Source organism: Schistocerca nitens, chromosome 12 (assembly GCF_023898315.1).
Source record: "Schistocerca nitens isolate TAMUIC-IGC-003100 chromosome 12, iqSchNite1.1, whole genome shotgun sequence".
Lineage (NCBI taxonomy): Eukaryota > Metazoa > Arthropoda > Insecta > Orthoptera > Acrididae > Schistocerca > Schistocerca nitens.
The window spans coordinates 38,142,239-38,157,899 of NC_064625.1; the positions used below are offsets into that span (position 1 = coordinate 38,142,239).

The following is a 15,661-nucleotide window of genomic DNA, read 5'->3' on the forward strand; positions in this document are numbered from 1 at the left end:
ATTTGCTAGTATTGTACATCCACTTGTGATGTGATCTACTGTTTCTATTTGTTGTTTGCAAAGTCTGCATTTATCTGTTGTGGTATTGGGATCTTTAATAATATGCTTGCTGTAATATCTGGTGTTTCTTGTTTGATCCTGTATTGCAATCACGAATCCTTCCGTCACACTGTATGTATTGCCTTTTCTTAGCCATGCGTCTTGATCGATGTGTGGCTGTGTTAGACGATACGGGTGCTTGCCATGTAGTGATTTCTTTTTCCAATTTACTTTCTTTGTATCAGTTGATGTTATGTGATCTAAAGGGTTGTAGAAGTGGTTATGAAATTGCAGTGGTGTAGCCGATGTATTTATATGAGTAATTGCTTTGTGTATTTTGCTAGTTTCTGCTCGTTCTAGAAAGAATTTTCTTAAATTGTCTACCTGTCCATAATGTAGGTTTTTTATATCGATAAATCCCCTTCCTCCTTCCTTTCTGCTTAATGTGAATCTTTCTGTTGCTGAATGTATGTGATGTATTCTATATTGGGGCATTGTGATCGTGTAAGTGTATTGAGTGCTTCTAGGTCTGTGTTACTCCATTTCACTACTCCAAATGAGTAGGTCAATATTGGTATAGCATAAGTATTTATAGCTTTTGTCTTGTTTCTTGCTGTCAATTCTGTTTTCAGTATTTTTGTTAGTCTTTGTCTATATTTTTCTTTTAGTTCTTCTTTAATATTTGTATTATCTATTCCTATTTTTTGTCTGTATCCTAGATATTTATAGGCATCTGTTTTTTCCATCGCTTCTATGCAGTCGCTGTGGTTATCCAATATGTAATCTTCTTGTTTAGTGTGTTTTCCCTTGACTGTGCTTTTTTTCTTACATTTGTCTGTTCCAAAAGCCATATTTATCATTGCTGAATACTTCTGTTATCTTTAGTAATGGGTTGAGTTGTTGATTTGTTGCTGCCAGTAGTTTTAGATCATCCATGCATAGCAGATGTGTGATTTTGTGTGGGTATGTTCCAGTAATATTGTATCCATAATTTGTATTATTTAGCATGTTGGATAGTGGGTTCAGAGCAAGGCAGAACCAGAAAGGACTTAATGAGTCTCCTTGGTATATTCCATGCTTAATCTGTATTGGCTGTGATGTGATATTATTTGAATTTGTTTGGATATTAAGTGTGGTTTTCCATTTTTTCATTACTATGTTTAGGAACTGTATCAATTTAGGATCTACTTTATATATTTCCAATATTTGTAGTAACCATGAGTGGGGTACACTATCAAAAGCTTTTTGGTAATCAATGTATGCATAGTGTAGCGACCTTTGTTTAGTTTTAGCTTGATATGTCACCTCTGCATCTATTATCAGTTGCTCTTTACATCCTCGTGCTCCTTTGCAACAGCCTCTTTGTTCTTCATTTATAATTTTGTTCTGTGTTGTATGTGTCATTAATTTCTGTGTAATGACTGAAGTTAATATTTTGTATATTGTTGGTAGGCATGTTATGGGGCGATATTTAGCTGGGTTTGCTGTGTCTGCTTGATCTTTAGGTTTCAGATAAGTTATTCCATGTGTAAGTGTATCAGGGAATGTATATGGGTCTGCAATGTAACTGTTAAATAATTTAGTTAAATGTGAATGTGTTGAGGTGAACTTCTTTAGCCAGAAATTTGCTATTTTATCTTTTCCAGGGGCTTTCGAATTGTGAGTAGAATTAATTGCTTGGGTGACTTCATGTTGCAAAATTATCACTTCAGGCATTTGTGGTATCATCTTGTACGTGTCTGTTTCTGCTTGGATCCACCATCACACTAATAGAGGGGTTAGCCCTATTAGTGGTTTGTTCTTTTCGTCGCCTCTTATGACTGGCAGAACATACCGGAGGCCTATTCTTTTCCCGGGCCTCCACGGGGTTTATTAATAATAATAATAATAATAATAATAACATACCCACACAAAATCACACATTTGCTATACATGGATGATCTAAAACTACTGGCAGCAACAACTCAACAACTCAACCAATTACTAAAGATAACAGAAGTATTCAGCAATGATATAAATATGGCTTTTGGAACAGACAAATGTAAGAAAAATAGCATAGTCAAGGGAAAACACACTAAACAAGGAGATTACATATTGGATAACCACAGTGACTCCATAGAAGTGATGGAAAAACAGATGCCTATAAATATCTAGGATACAGACAAAAAAGAGGAATAGATAATACAAATATTAAAGAAGAACTAAAAGAAAAATATAGACAAAGACTAACAAAAATACTGAAAACAGAATTGACAGCAAGAAACAAGACAAAAACTATAAATACTTTTGCTATACCAATATTGACCTACTCATTTGGAGTAGTGAAATGGTGTAACACAGACCTAGAAGCACTCAATACACTTACACGATCACAATGCCACAAATATAGAATACATCACATACATTCAGCAACAGAAAGATTCACATTAAGCAGAAAGGAAGGAGGAAGGGGATTCATCGACATAAAGAACCTACATTATGGACAGGTAGACAATTTAAGAAAATTCTTTCTAGAACGAGCAGAAACTAGCTAAATACACAAAGCTATCACTCATATAAATACATCGGCTACACCACTGCAATTTCATAACCACTTCTACAACCCTTTAGATCACATAACATCAACAGATACGAAGAAAGTAAATTGGAAAAAGAAAACACTACATGGCAAGCACCCGTATCATCTAACACAGCCACACATCGATCAAGACGCATCCAACACATGTCTAAGAAAAGGCAATATATACAGTGAGACGGAAGGATTCGTGATTGCAATACAGGATCAAACAATAAACACCAGATATTACAGCAAGCATATTATTAAAGATCCCAATACCACAACAGATAAATGCAGACTTTGCAAACAACAAATAGAAACAGTAGATCACATCACAAGTGGTTGTACAATACTAGCAAATACAGAATACCCCAGAAGACATGAAAATGTAGCAAAAATAATACATCAACAGCTTGCCTTACAACATAAACTTATAAAACAACATGTTCCCACATACAAGTATGCACCACAAAATGTACTGGAGAACGGTGAATACAAATTATACTGGAACAGAACCATTATAACAGATAAAACAACACCACATAACAAACCTGACATCATACTTACCAATAAAAAGAAGAAATTAACACAACTAATCGAAATATCCATACCCAATACAACAAATATACAAAAGAAAACAGGAGAAAAAATTGAAAAATACATCCAGCTGGCTGAGGAAGTCAAGGACATGTGGCATCAGGATAAAGTTGACATCATACCAATTATACTATCAACTACAGGAGTCGTACCACACAACACCCACCAGTACGTCAACGCAATACAGCTACATCCAAACGTATATTTACAACTACAGAAATCTGTAATTATTGATACATGTTTCGCATCACTTTCCATTTTTAACCAGACGTAACATCTGAGACAGGAAATAGAAATAATAATAATAATAATAATAATAATAATAATAATAATAATAATAGGTTCATTCTCTCTTAAGTTTAACCTGATAAAATTTCACATTTTTTTATTTAAAAGAGTATGTTTAGCAAGAAGACTTGTTTAGCCACAGCAGGCCTCCCAAAACTGTGGTGGTTCTCGGAACTGGACATTAACACACATTGAGTATTTGTATATGTTATATTGCTTGTAAATGGAAAAACTTGCTTGTGATAAACATCTGTGGACTCAGTTTTGTTGATTAAATTTTAATGGGTATCACATTAGTTAACAGTTAAGCAATAAAATTAACAAATGGGAGTTACTTTGTTTGATGCAGTACTGTAGTAGCTGTCAATTCAAACTGTGCAGGTTTCATCACTGGTGACAACTCTGACGATAGTAATGATTGTGACGGACATTGGTGGTTTGATGTACTGGTGGGGCATTTCGCTTAATGCCGTATCCCTGGTGAACCTGGTGATGGCTGTGGGCATTGCCGTGGAGTTCTGCTCGCACCTGGTCCACTCGTTTGCAGTTTCCGTGGAGGAAACGAGGGTTGCCCGTGTCACGGACGCTCTGGTCAACATGGGCAGCTCAGTCTTCTCTGGTATTACACTCACCAAGTTTGGAGGGATCCTTGTGCTAGCGCTGGCCAAGTCTCAGATTTTCCAGGTAAGCTCAAGTTTTGTTTAAATGTGTAACACAGTAGTCCGTCCATGTTTGGAAATACACAAATGCAAAGGCTGGTAAAATAATGTAACATTGTTAGCAATATTTTTGTGGATTAAGATACGTGGCACATGCATTGTGGTATTCACAAAGGAACCAGCATAAATATTCTGTTGTGGCATGTTCCTGGGTACTATTAAAATGTTTAAGAACTGCGTAAAGTCATAGTGCGGAGAGAAATTTGTTGTTCAGGGATGTGTTAATTGTTATACCTATCTGCTTTAATTAGACTAAAAATGGTAAAAATTTGGTCATAGAGCTGGTATTTTTTCTGGCTGAAATACAGCGAATATTGTCATGTATATAGAGATCTGATGTTGAAAGTAACACATACAAATGTTTCTTCATAAAATTTATGATCCATATGAATGCATATCATGATGGTGCATACAGAAGTCTGCAGATTCCTGCTACGCGATCCAACTTTTGGCATGTGTCTTCTTTAAATTGGATACAGGTGTTTCTAATGCTACACACTGAAGTTGTGTATCTTCTGTGATATTGGTTTCTTGTAAATCTTTCTCAGTTTCTGTTAATGTGGTGAATCTCTGCCTTCTTTGAACTCACTTTCCTGTCAGGGACGTGAATATCATATTCAAATGTTGTATATTTTTTGTTATACTTTGGTGTTCCACACCCATAAGAACATGTCATTTTCGGGTATATGGAATGAAAACTGGATCTGATAGTATTTTGTTGAACATTCTGAAAATATACATCCACTGTAGTGTCTCCTGTGGAACATGAATGAGTTAGTCCATTTTGGTGAAGTAGTACGTTGTTCTCCCATTGATTTTTAATTTGTTTAATGTATGAACTATATGTTTTCCTAAGAATTTTATGTCTCACGCATTGACACCTGTGACAGATGACGAATGTGGTTTCTGCTCTATAGAACCTGTGAGATATGTTTTAATGGATTAAATTACTTCTGAATAGTATTGTCATGCAATAATTAGAGGCAAATTGGTCTAGAGAAAAAGCATTTATCTTAAAAATTAAAAAAAAAAAATATTATTCACAAGCCGGTAGTATTCCAAATTGACCATAGGATTTTGTTGATTGAATTGTCGTATTATAGCATTCCATCATCGATCCTTCTTCTGAAGCTGAGCCATTGTCTTACATAAATGAATATAATATAACTTGGAAAAAGTGCATAAATGTTCAAGGGGATAATGTTGGAAAGTAGAAAAAGTATTATTTTGTAAAGATAATGCAGAATTTCCAGTGCATTTATTATTTACATCCAGTTCAGGTGTTATTCCTTCTGGAGATCTTGACAACGCACCAGCTATAATATTTTCTTTTCCGGCTACATGAATTATTTGAAACTGATATTCTTGCAGTGCCAGTGTCCACCTTGACAAGCGAGGATGCAGCAACTTACAAGTTTGTAAAAAGGCTAGTGATTGGTGGTCACAATAAACGGCTATCCTTGAGCCATATACATAATAATTAAACCTTTTCAAAGACCAAATAACTGCTAAAGCTTCCAATTCCGTAGTGGTATATGCTCTTTCACAGGTGGAAAAACTCTGCTAGCAAATGCAATTGGACAAAAGATTTTTACACCATCGATGTACCTAATTTGAAATAAACAAGATCCTAATCCCACATCTGATGAATCAGTGGCTAAACAGAATCAGACATTCATATCAGGGTGGTATAATAACGGAGCATTTATCAGTTGATCCTTAATTTCACAAAAAGCCTTTTTACAATCATTAGACCATTGCCATGGTACATCTTTCCTCAGGAGCCGGTTTAGTGCTTCAGAGTTCATTGCTCGAGTTTTAATAAATCAACGAGAAAATGAAGCCAAGCCTATAAAGCCTTTCAGTTGTCTTCTGTTTCTTGGAGTTGGAAAATTTTTTTATTGCACTAATCTTCGCTTCTGTTGGAAGAATGCCTTTTGTATTAATCATATGTCCTAAGAATTTAATTCTCTGTAGAGAAAATTGGGATTTTTTAGATTTGCAGTTATACCAGTTTGTTTGAACACAGCAAAAATCCTCCTAATAAGTTTTACATTTTCCTCCCAAGTTTTAGAGGCAATTAATAGATCGTCCACAAAAATTGTTATTCGACTACATGGTTCTGGTCCTAAGGCCTAGTCCAACGCAGAAATAAAAACTCCAGAGCTGATATTGAGACCAAACGGAACGACCTTGAACTGATAGCTTCTCCCTCCATATATAAAAGCAGTATATTTTCTTGAGTCCTTGTCTAACTGGACTTGCCAGAACGAACTTCTCAAATCAATACTGGTTAAATAGGATATATCTTGAAATTTCTGTCTTAACTCATCGATGTTCTCAGGATGTGTGCGCACGGGTACTATAATTTTGTTAATTTCCCTTGCATCTAATACCAATCGAACTTTTCCTCCTGGCTTTGGTACAACAAGCAACGGAGAACAATATGGGCTGTTAGACGGTTCAATAAGATTCCAGTTTAACATTTTTTGTATCTCTTCCTGAACTGGTTGTTTTAATTGCCAGGGAATGGGATATTGTGTGCGGTAAAATGTCTTATGGGGCTTAATCTGTAATGTACAAACATATCCTCTAATAATTCCGGGCTCTTCATCGAAAACTGACTCATACTCTGTTAATATATTGAATAATTGTTCCCTCTGAGTATCTGTTAGGCAATCTGGCTCAGCAATCTTCTGTTAGACTGTTTTTCTGAAATCCTCTACTTGAATTGACTTGATCGGTAGTCGGTACATATTATTATTTTCAGCACAAATCAACTGCACCTATAACTTGGCAATTTTGTACTGGTAGGACAGGGATTTTCTTAATTTTACTAATTCTGCAAAACAAAGTTCCGGATACTATGTCTGTAGATGAAGCTGTGTCCAATACAACATTGGTTAAAATTCCTCCCACTTCTGTGATGATCTCAGACACAGGAACCCTTTTATCTTCGACTACACAGGCCTTTAAGTCTCTCGTCAATTCATCTGTTATTAATTCGCCTTCGTTATATCTCAACATTGCCACGGAATTAATTTTGTTTAAAACAGGTTTGCCCATTTTGTATTCCCTGGCAGACTTTACGGAGCATAAAGTGAACCCTCTTCAGTTTAAATGTCGATTATTATTTCCTCTTGAGTCATCTACTACTTCTGTTATGACTGGTTGTTGTTAATGACTGGTTGTGTTATTTGCTTCAAATCGAGGGTCAGAATTTCTGTACGCATTATTATTATTTGAAAACTGCTGGTTCTGATAATCTCTTGCATTTCCAAACATTGGGTTGTATCTGCGACCTGCTCAATTGTCTCTGAATCTGCCCCTCGCAGCACTGTTATTGAAATTTCCATTTCCGTTGCAATTGTTTCCGTTGAATCTCTGATTATTCCTAGTATAATAATTATTAAATTCGTTTCCGTTCCGGTTTGCGTTTGGCGCCTCAATCGCTCTGCTCTGCATAACCGGTTGTCTTGGCCGATGTTCGTCTTCCTCGATCATATCTATAGTGTCAAGCGTAGTCATGAAAGAGTCAAGGTCATGCTCATTAATATACAGCATTCTATTTCTGATGCTGGCCGGAAGTAGAGATTTTAATATGCCAATCACGTCTTGTAGAGGCGTAGGCTTATCCCAATACCGTGATTTGTTTATATATTTCTCAAAGTATTTCTTTAAAGACCCACGTGAAAAGGAAAAAGGTTCCGGGTATAATACCTCCTGCCTTAAACGTTCTTGTACTCCTTCGGACCAGTATTTGGATAAAAATGCTCGTTCAAAATCTTCATGTGTGTCCCAAGTTGATATCATATCAGATGCCCATATAGCTCCTGACCCCTGAATATAACCGGTCACGAAACTAACCTTTTGCCACTCACTCCAATTTTTTGGCAATACTCCCCTAAAACTTCTTATAAACACTACGGGATGAACATTTTTCTTGTCTGGGTTGTAGATCTGGAATTGACGTTGTTTCAGCATTTTCTCATCAGTATTGCTTTTACAATTACAGTCACTATGACTACCCTCATAGTGTGGTGATTGATGTTGATTGCAAAAACGAACGTGTGCATTAATGTCCCTGTCTCTACTTGATCGGTTAAATAATGTAGCTTCGTTGATAGATCTTTTTATGGGTTCATTTCCTTGCGTGGAACACAAATCTTCTCGAGATAGATTTAAAGATCTCTCAATGTTTTCTTTCCATTGTTTAAGTTCTTCGCCTAGTAGTTCTCTGGCTTCTCGAAAACCTTTATTTAATAAATTTTCTTAAGAACTCTCGGTTATAGATTGTATAGCTGCTCTGACCGTATGTTCAATATTGTCTGAAGCAATGCTTTGCCTTTCCAAACTTAACTGCGAGAATTTTCCCGCGAGAATGTTTACCTTATGATCAACCTCGTCTTGTCTCTCCTTTGTTATTTATGGATTTATCAAAATTTTGAATGTCCTTCGGGATATTGTCTTGTGATTGTCTCAAATCCTGCATATCTGCTGACATCTCATTTACTTGTTGCTTTAATTCATCTTGAACTTCAACTAATACCGGAATTACCGCCATAGAACATTGCATCTGTTCTTGTGCTTGAACTATCTGTGGGATTGACTCGACCCGCTCTTTAATAGTATCAAGCTTAGTAGCAACATACTCGGTTAGCTCTAGGTGTAACTTCTTCGCATTCTCATTACACTGCTGAGTGACTTGCTCAATTTGAGCAGCTAATTTTAATTCTGTCTTTTCATTCTGAATTTTCAATTCTTCCGCAGTTTTATTTAATTTATCATCAAGTTTCTGAAAACCCTCTACAAATTTATTATTTAATTCCTCTTGATTAGCTTCTAATTGCTCCTGGACTTTCACTTGATTGGCTGCTAATTGTTCATTCAATTCCCTTTTAGTCTCTATTTGCGCTTTAGTTAAGTCTGTTACATTTTTGGCTAACAGTGTTAACTGCTGCATGGTTACAGTCAATGGGTTTGTTTCGTCCTGCTCAGATGACATTGAAACACTTAAGCTTTGTTATGGGGCCTGACTAATGCTGCTGCTAGGCACTACTTCAGTTAAGCTAGCGTCTAATGTTTCACTAACCTCAGAAACAGCTGAGGGCTGTTGTGATTTGCTCTGCTGTTGCATTGCCATTTTATAAGCCGCCCTAGTAAGAACCGTTAATACACAGAACAACAAATATATAAAGTCACTCACATCTGAGTTAATAATGTCACTGACCTAAACTTTGCATAATACTCACTTATAGTAAACATTTCCTATCTAAAGTGAAACCCAACATTCACTCAATCAATCTGATTCAAACCGATAGACATTTAAATAGTTATTCTAAATTTCTATCTACAAAAAATTTAATTGTATATTGTCTGGCCTGAACGACGTTCTCATAGGTTGTGGCGAAATTGTGACTTCTGGAACAGGCCTAGTCTTCTTTTCTCTCGTGCACATGCAACATAAAATTCACACAATATTTAAGTAATGCTCAAAAATGTGTCCTGTCACAATGAAGCCAAATTTAATATTTTTTGTGTGGGATCTAAAATTTAAAAACCTCTCTCACACCGGCCTTATTTAGCTTCACTGATCAGGATAGTAAAAACATGCGTATGTTAAGCCTGCTTTGTGAATGAAAATTCCCTTATCACATTCACACAGTTCAATACTGTTCAATACTGTTCTATCTTGATTAAATTGAGGTTAACTTAAATTCCATAAGGCAGTGAAGCAATTTCGAAGTCTCGGTGCGACGAAAATTGTCAGTCGATCTCCTGGAAACATTTGTAATAATCATTAACTTTCTGTGATCACATGGGGAAGACCGGAGATCTGCTGGTAAGACCGTGTTAGCCTATTTATTTGAAGTAACTGGATATCTTGAGCATACAAAACGGCAGGTTCGTCCAGTGTAAATCAGACGTTCCCCACTGATCCCGTGCAACACAGCGTAGTAAGCAGACACTGTCAATAATAATCAGTTAAATAATACGCGAACACACTTACTTTAGTTTAGTTCATGTATTAAATTCCTTCTCATACAGAATCTCATCAAGATGGCGACTAGGTCAACAATACCTACATATACACCCTCCTTCTTTCACGACTAATCGGCAAGATCTGAATCATTCTTTTCATAAGAGAAAACATAGATAGCAGAGAAGCTATTCCATGGAGTAAATGGACACTCCAAGGAATAATTGGGCTTGAAACTACTTTGCATTGAAATCGGTAAGATAAGAAGAGAGATTTCGAGATATGTACTGAGTTATATAATTTATAAAATTTCTGAGAATATCGCATAGAGACCGCTGCAAGAGACATTACAACCTCTCCTCTGAGGTGCACATTGTCTCTCTCGTGGCTGGCTTCACCTTGTTTAAAAGCAAATCCAAGTAGTATTAGCTGTCCATTGTGTGCTGTTCTTTGAGATAATCACAAGACTGGACCTTCAGTATCCCAAAACACCATCAACATGACTTTTCCTGCTGATGCTTGGATTTTGAATTTTTCACTTGACAGGTGATTTGATGTGCTTCTGCTCCATGCTTTGCCTCTTTGATTCTGGTTCATAACAATGAACCCTAGTTTCATCACAAGTTAAAATTTTGTTGAAGTGCTCACCTTCTCTTTTATAATGATCCTTTAGCTTCGTACACACTCTCGACCACGTCAACTCCTTTGGGACCCATCTTGCACATGTTTTGCAGTACTTCAGCTTGTCACAGATAATGTTATGAACTGTACCAGTACTAACTTGAACCTTGTCAACTATCATTTCCACAGTCACACAGCAGTTGACACAATGTCATCAATTCGACTTTCAAGTGAGGGATTGAAGCTGCAACTAGTCGTCCAGAAAGGTGTTCGTCAGCCATTGAGTCGCAACCATTTTTGACCTCCTCTACCCACTTCTAAAAATTTGCGTGATTCATATAACCTTCATCATAAACTTTACACATTCTACAGTATATGTTCACTGGTTTCTCGCCTTCAGCAAGTAAAAAATGAATAACAGAACGTTCTTCTACTAATGTGGATGTTTCAAGTGGACTCGCCATCTTGAAATGTATTTTTGAGGTTATAAAGAAAACAATGTTGATACATCAGCTGATCAGGGCTCATCCCAGTGATGCCAACTTGAAGCCATAAAAGTACCAAACTTGCCCTACTAATAGTTTTTTGCCCCAGACCAATTTCTCTTTAATTATTGAATGATCCTCGTAGATGAGGTAGTATTGCTTGGCGTAATTCTCCTCTATCCTGTATGTATTCTGAAGTTTGATGGCTCTTTTGAAGCCAGTTCCACTGTCCACTTTTGATTGTGATATTTTTTCTTAAGAGTTTTAAAGAGAGAGCTTTGAAATTGTATTTAATTTCATCGAAACTTCTGTGGTACATAGATAAAGTTTTCCAAAGTAATGGTTTTTTCCTCCCTCCCAGTACCTTTGATGAACTCGTGAGAGCACTGCAGAGTTCTTCTCCTGTTCACTCTGTTCTTTTACAGAATCAGAAATGGTTTCTGTGTACCTTCAAAGACCTTTCAAAATGCAGAAAGGTGAAGATGAAGATTGTCCTGTTACATTGGTGGCTCCTAAAAATACTTCCTTCAGGTTCTTTATCATAATGGTAAATGATGTCCTACATCTTTCCCAGCTTTCCGTTACCGTATAGGTTCTAGAACTTGTCTGTTTCCTTCTCAGAAAGGAAAGCTTAGTAGGTTGGGGAAGGTTGGAATGAAGGAACAGATCATTTGGAACTCTCATATTGGAAGGGACTAACCAGTCTTGAGGATAAGAAGGGGGGAAAATGAAGGGAAGGTGTGGGAGGGGATAGGGGATCAAAAATAGCACATTGATAAGAATTGTGGGAGTTTCAGTCCGGAGACAATAAAACAGAGAAATAAAGATGGACTGAGAATAGATAAATGGAAAATACAATATATTGTGCTATTAAGAACTAAAGAAGGTAGATAGTAGTTAGGGATCAGAAAAATTTCATTTGGGATAAATGTGAATTTTGTCTCAAAATCCAAAAACAAAACCAGCTTGTAAATGCCGCTTCATAACGAATTGCGTCCAGATGAACTATTTTATCAGAAACAAGTTGCAATAGCTTTATTTTCTGCTTATAAATATTTGAAGAGCAACCAATTTTTGATTGATGGGCTGTGCCAGATAATGTGCATTACCAATTTGGAATGACGATGGTGTAAGAAAATGTTGAAGTAAGAAGTGAGTGACATGTCAGTGCACCTGAAGCTCTGGTGTCATGCTAATTGTGGACAGCTGAATGGTCTCTATGATATACACGCGTAATGTATCTTTCAACAAATAAATGTGTATGTATGTCTGCTGGTATAATGTGGACATTTCGACTTTGTAGTTTAAGGTGGTAGGTGTTCTGAACTGAGCATCAGGTATGTGCAGAGGTCAGGTCTGAAGTGCCATTGTAGAATATGGGTTCCACACACAACATAGTGTGACCATTATGTTGTGTGCGGAGCCCATATCCTGTTTTTTGTGAAGTAAAAAGTTCATATCATCATACGGTTGGTCCTGCAAAACCGTGTAACGTAAAATCACGTTTTCAGTAAACGAAAACCAACTTATGATGGTGCAGAGGTGCTGAAATATGTTTGGGTACAAAGAAGTGTTCTTACATAAAGGCAGAACCCGTATCCTATAATTTAACTGCAAATGCGGAATGAAAGGACAAGAGCTGCAGGTCCAAAAAACTGAACTACCATGTTTACAACACTGCCAAACACAGCAAGAAATTGCGTCATAGCCAGTAATGTATGTTTTTTGTTGGGTGTTTCTTGTTTTCATTTACTATTTCGAAAGGAGTGAAGAGAATAATCCAGGTTAGTCACATAGTTCAGTTACGTCCCTCGCAGTACCAGAAGGAATTGGCAATACTTGTGACTGTGTACCAGTTCTGCTTTCACAGAACTCAGGTGTAGGCTGACTGTCCTGTAAGTGGGAGGTGGGACTTGTTTCCCCACACCCCGTCTCTCCCCTCTGGCGCTCTTATTCTAGTTATGATTCTGGGCAGCTGCCAGTCTGCACTGTAGGGACCAGAAAACAAAATGTGTTAACTTACTTTCACTACACTTAAAACATTCCCCAGTAAGTGTGAATAGCTATTTTCGGTTCTACGATAAGTGCCTTGTCAGTTTTATCTGTAGAATTATCAAGTACGGATTGCATGTCTATGAATGCCCACAAAAGGCCAAAATAGACATTCTGCAGATTTTGTAATTAACAAATGAGTGAGAAAAGAAAGTCCAGAAACAACTTAAACTGTAGAAGCTCCCTGTTCCCAGGCGGTAAAATACTGTTGCTTCTCAACATAATCATTTTTTGAAAGCTTAAATACAGCCAAAAGAAGAAAAAAGCAAAGTCCATTTCGTAAAAAAACTTTTTGACTTTTTTAAAATGTAAAGGACAATAGTCAGTCACAGAATCTGTAATTCACTGCAGATCTAGATTTAGATAAAGAGATTTATCATTGGTGCTAAAATACAAAGACACTAGAACAAGTACAAAATATGAATATAGTTCACTTACATAAATCCATATGATAGGGTACATAGTGATAATATACAATTACCAGACGAGTCATATAGGCATAACTGTGTCGGAGTATAAACCTGTGAAAATTGGCACTGGCATGTGCGGGCAGAAGCAGAACTGAAGCTGTTACTTACAACCAGTGCAGACAGTGAGAATGTGTATCATCAAGGACCTGTAGTCCCTCTATTGGAGTGTACATCTGAGAAGCTATAGGTTAGTATATCCGGGATACACAAAATACACTGTGAATTATATGAAAAGTGAACAACAGACTTTAAGTGCAAATAATCCATTTACAAAAGTTTTACACGACATATTTCATTAATGTGTGTCAGAAGGTAGAGAAATATGTTATGAATAAAACATAGAAATTTGGTAGTAATCCAAAAAAACATAAAATAGCGTCAGAAGGGGCATGAGATGTCCGCTCTGACATTACATAAGATAGAGGTAATAATCCAAAAACATTTTATGTTAAACAACCTAATGTTTGGATAAATTTCCATATACACTCTTCCATATTTTTGTCTGTTATGTAGCTATAGAAGTGTTGCTAATAGGTGCTTGAAATTACTGCTTCATAATTTAAGCAGTTTACAAACTCGCACTTGAAATTTTATTAGGAGCTGGGTTTACATATTGTTTAAGAGAATTTTACAGCAAGAGGAATTGCAAACTTAAATTATTTATTTACATTTTTTTAAAGAAAATAGTCGTGCTACGACAATGCATAAATTGCTAAGGATTTTTTTAACGTTTGAACACTTAACAGTGGCTGTGCACCTGTAGTATACAGTGGCTTCAGATGTACTTCTAGAGTTTTTTGTGAAACCAAAGATTACATTCAAATTCCCCAGTCACCACTAATTTTCCTTTAAACAATCAATTTCAAAGCACTAAGGCTTTGCCTTCAGGTTTGTAGTATAACAAAGATTTAAATTTGTATGTCTGATCATTTAGAAAAAAAATTAGATGTGATTTTAACAAAAAGATTAAAAATTTGTCAAAGTAGATCTATTCTCAGGTCCCTTATAATGGACTAAATAATTCATAAAACAGTTCTGCCAACAAAAAAGGGAGGTTTTGAGAATTCTAATGGGGCTAACTCGGGGAGGGTTGATGGGAAGGGAAGCTATGGTGGAGTACAAGCTCCCGTCTCTGGAAGACTAGTGCTAGGTAGGACGACCCAAATAGCCCATGCGGTGCAGCAGTAGCAGGCATTTTTGCTGTGGAGCACATTCAGCTACCGGGTACTGGGTGTCCCCAAGGCAGACTATTCCTCTGTACCCAACTGTGCGCTCAGATAGTTGATAGGTGCTGTTTCTTATATAGAAAGCTGTGCAGTATATACATTATTTAATAAGTATGTACAGTTTTGTGTGTTACACCCATGAGTTGGGGTAACGTTGGATGGAATTTTAATATTCCTTAATGTAGCTTTGCAAAGAATATTAAGTTCACACAACAAAAACTGAGATTTTCGGGATGACATTGAATATAATCAAAGAACATGAACTGAAAATATTTCAGTGTTGTTGTGGTCTTCAGTCCTGAGACTGGTTTGATGCAGCTCTCCATGCTACTCTATCCTGTGCAAGTTTCTTCATCTCCCAATACGTACTGCAGCCTACATCCTTCTGAATCTGCTTAGTGTATTCATCTCTTGGTCTCCCTCTACGATTTTTACCCTCCACGCTGCCCTCCAATGCTAAATTTGTGATCCCTTGATGCCTCAGAACATGTCCTACCAACCGATCCCTTCTTCTTGTCAAGTTGTGCCACAAACTCCTCTTCTCTCCAATCCTATTCAATACTTCCTCATTAGTTACGTGATCTACCCATCTAATCTTCAGCATTCTTCTGTAGCACCACATTTCAA

General features: G+C 36.7%; 1 protein-coding gene across 2 annotated transcripts in view; it reads left to right on the forward strand.

Annotated features, from left to right (window-relative positions):
- LOC126214840 (NPC intracellular cholesterol transporter 1-like) overlaps positions 1 to 15,661 on the forward strand; it is a 70,170-nt gene that overhangs the window by 38,644 nt on the left and 15,865 nt on the right. For both annotated transcript variants that reach the window (XM_049941470.1, XM_049941471.1), the window contains exon 10: positions 3,863 to 4,165. In XM_049941470.1, the coding sequence (XP_049797427.1) occupies positions 3,863 to 4,165 (303 nt within the window). The remainder of the gene's footprint in view (positions 1 to 3,862; positions 4,166 to 15,661) is intronic.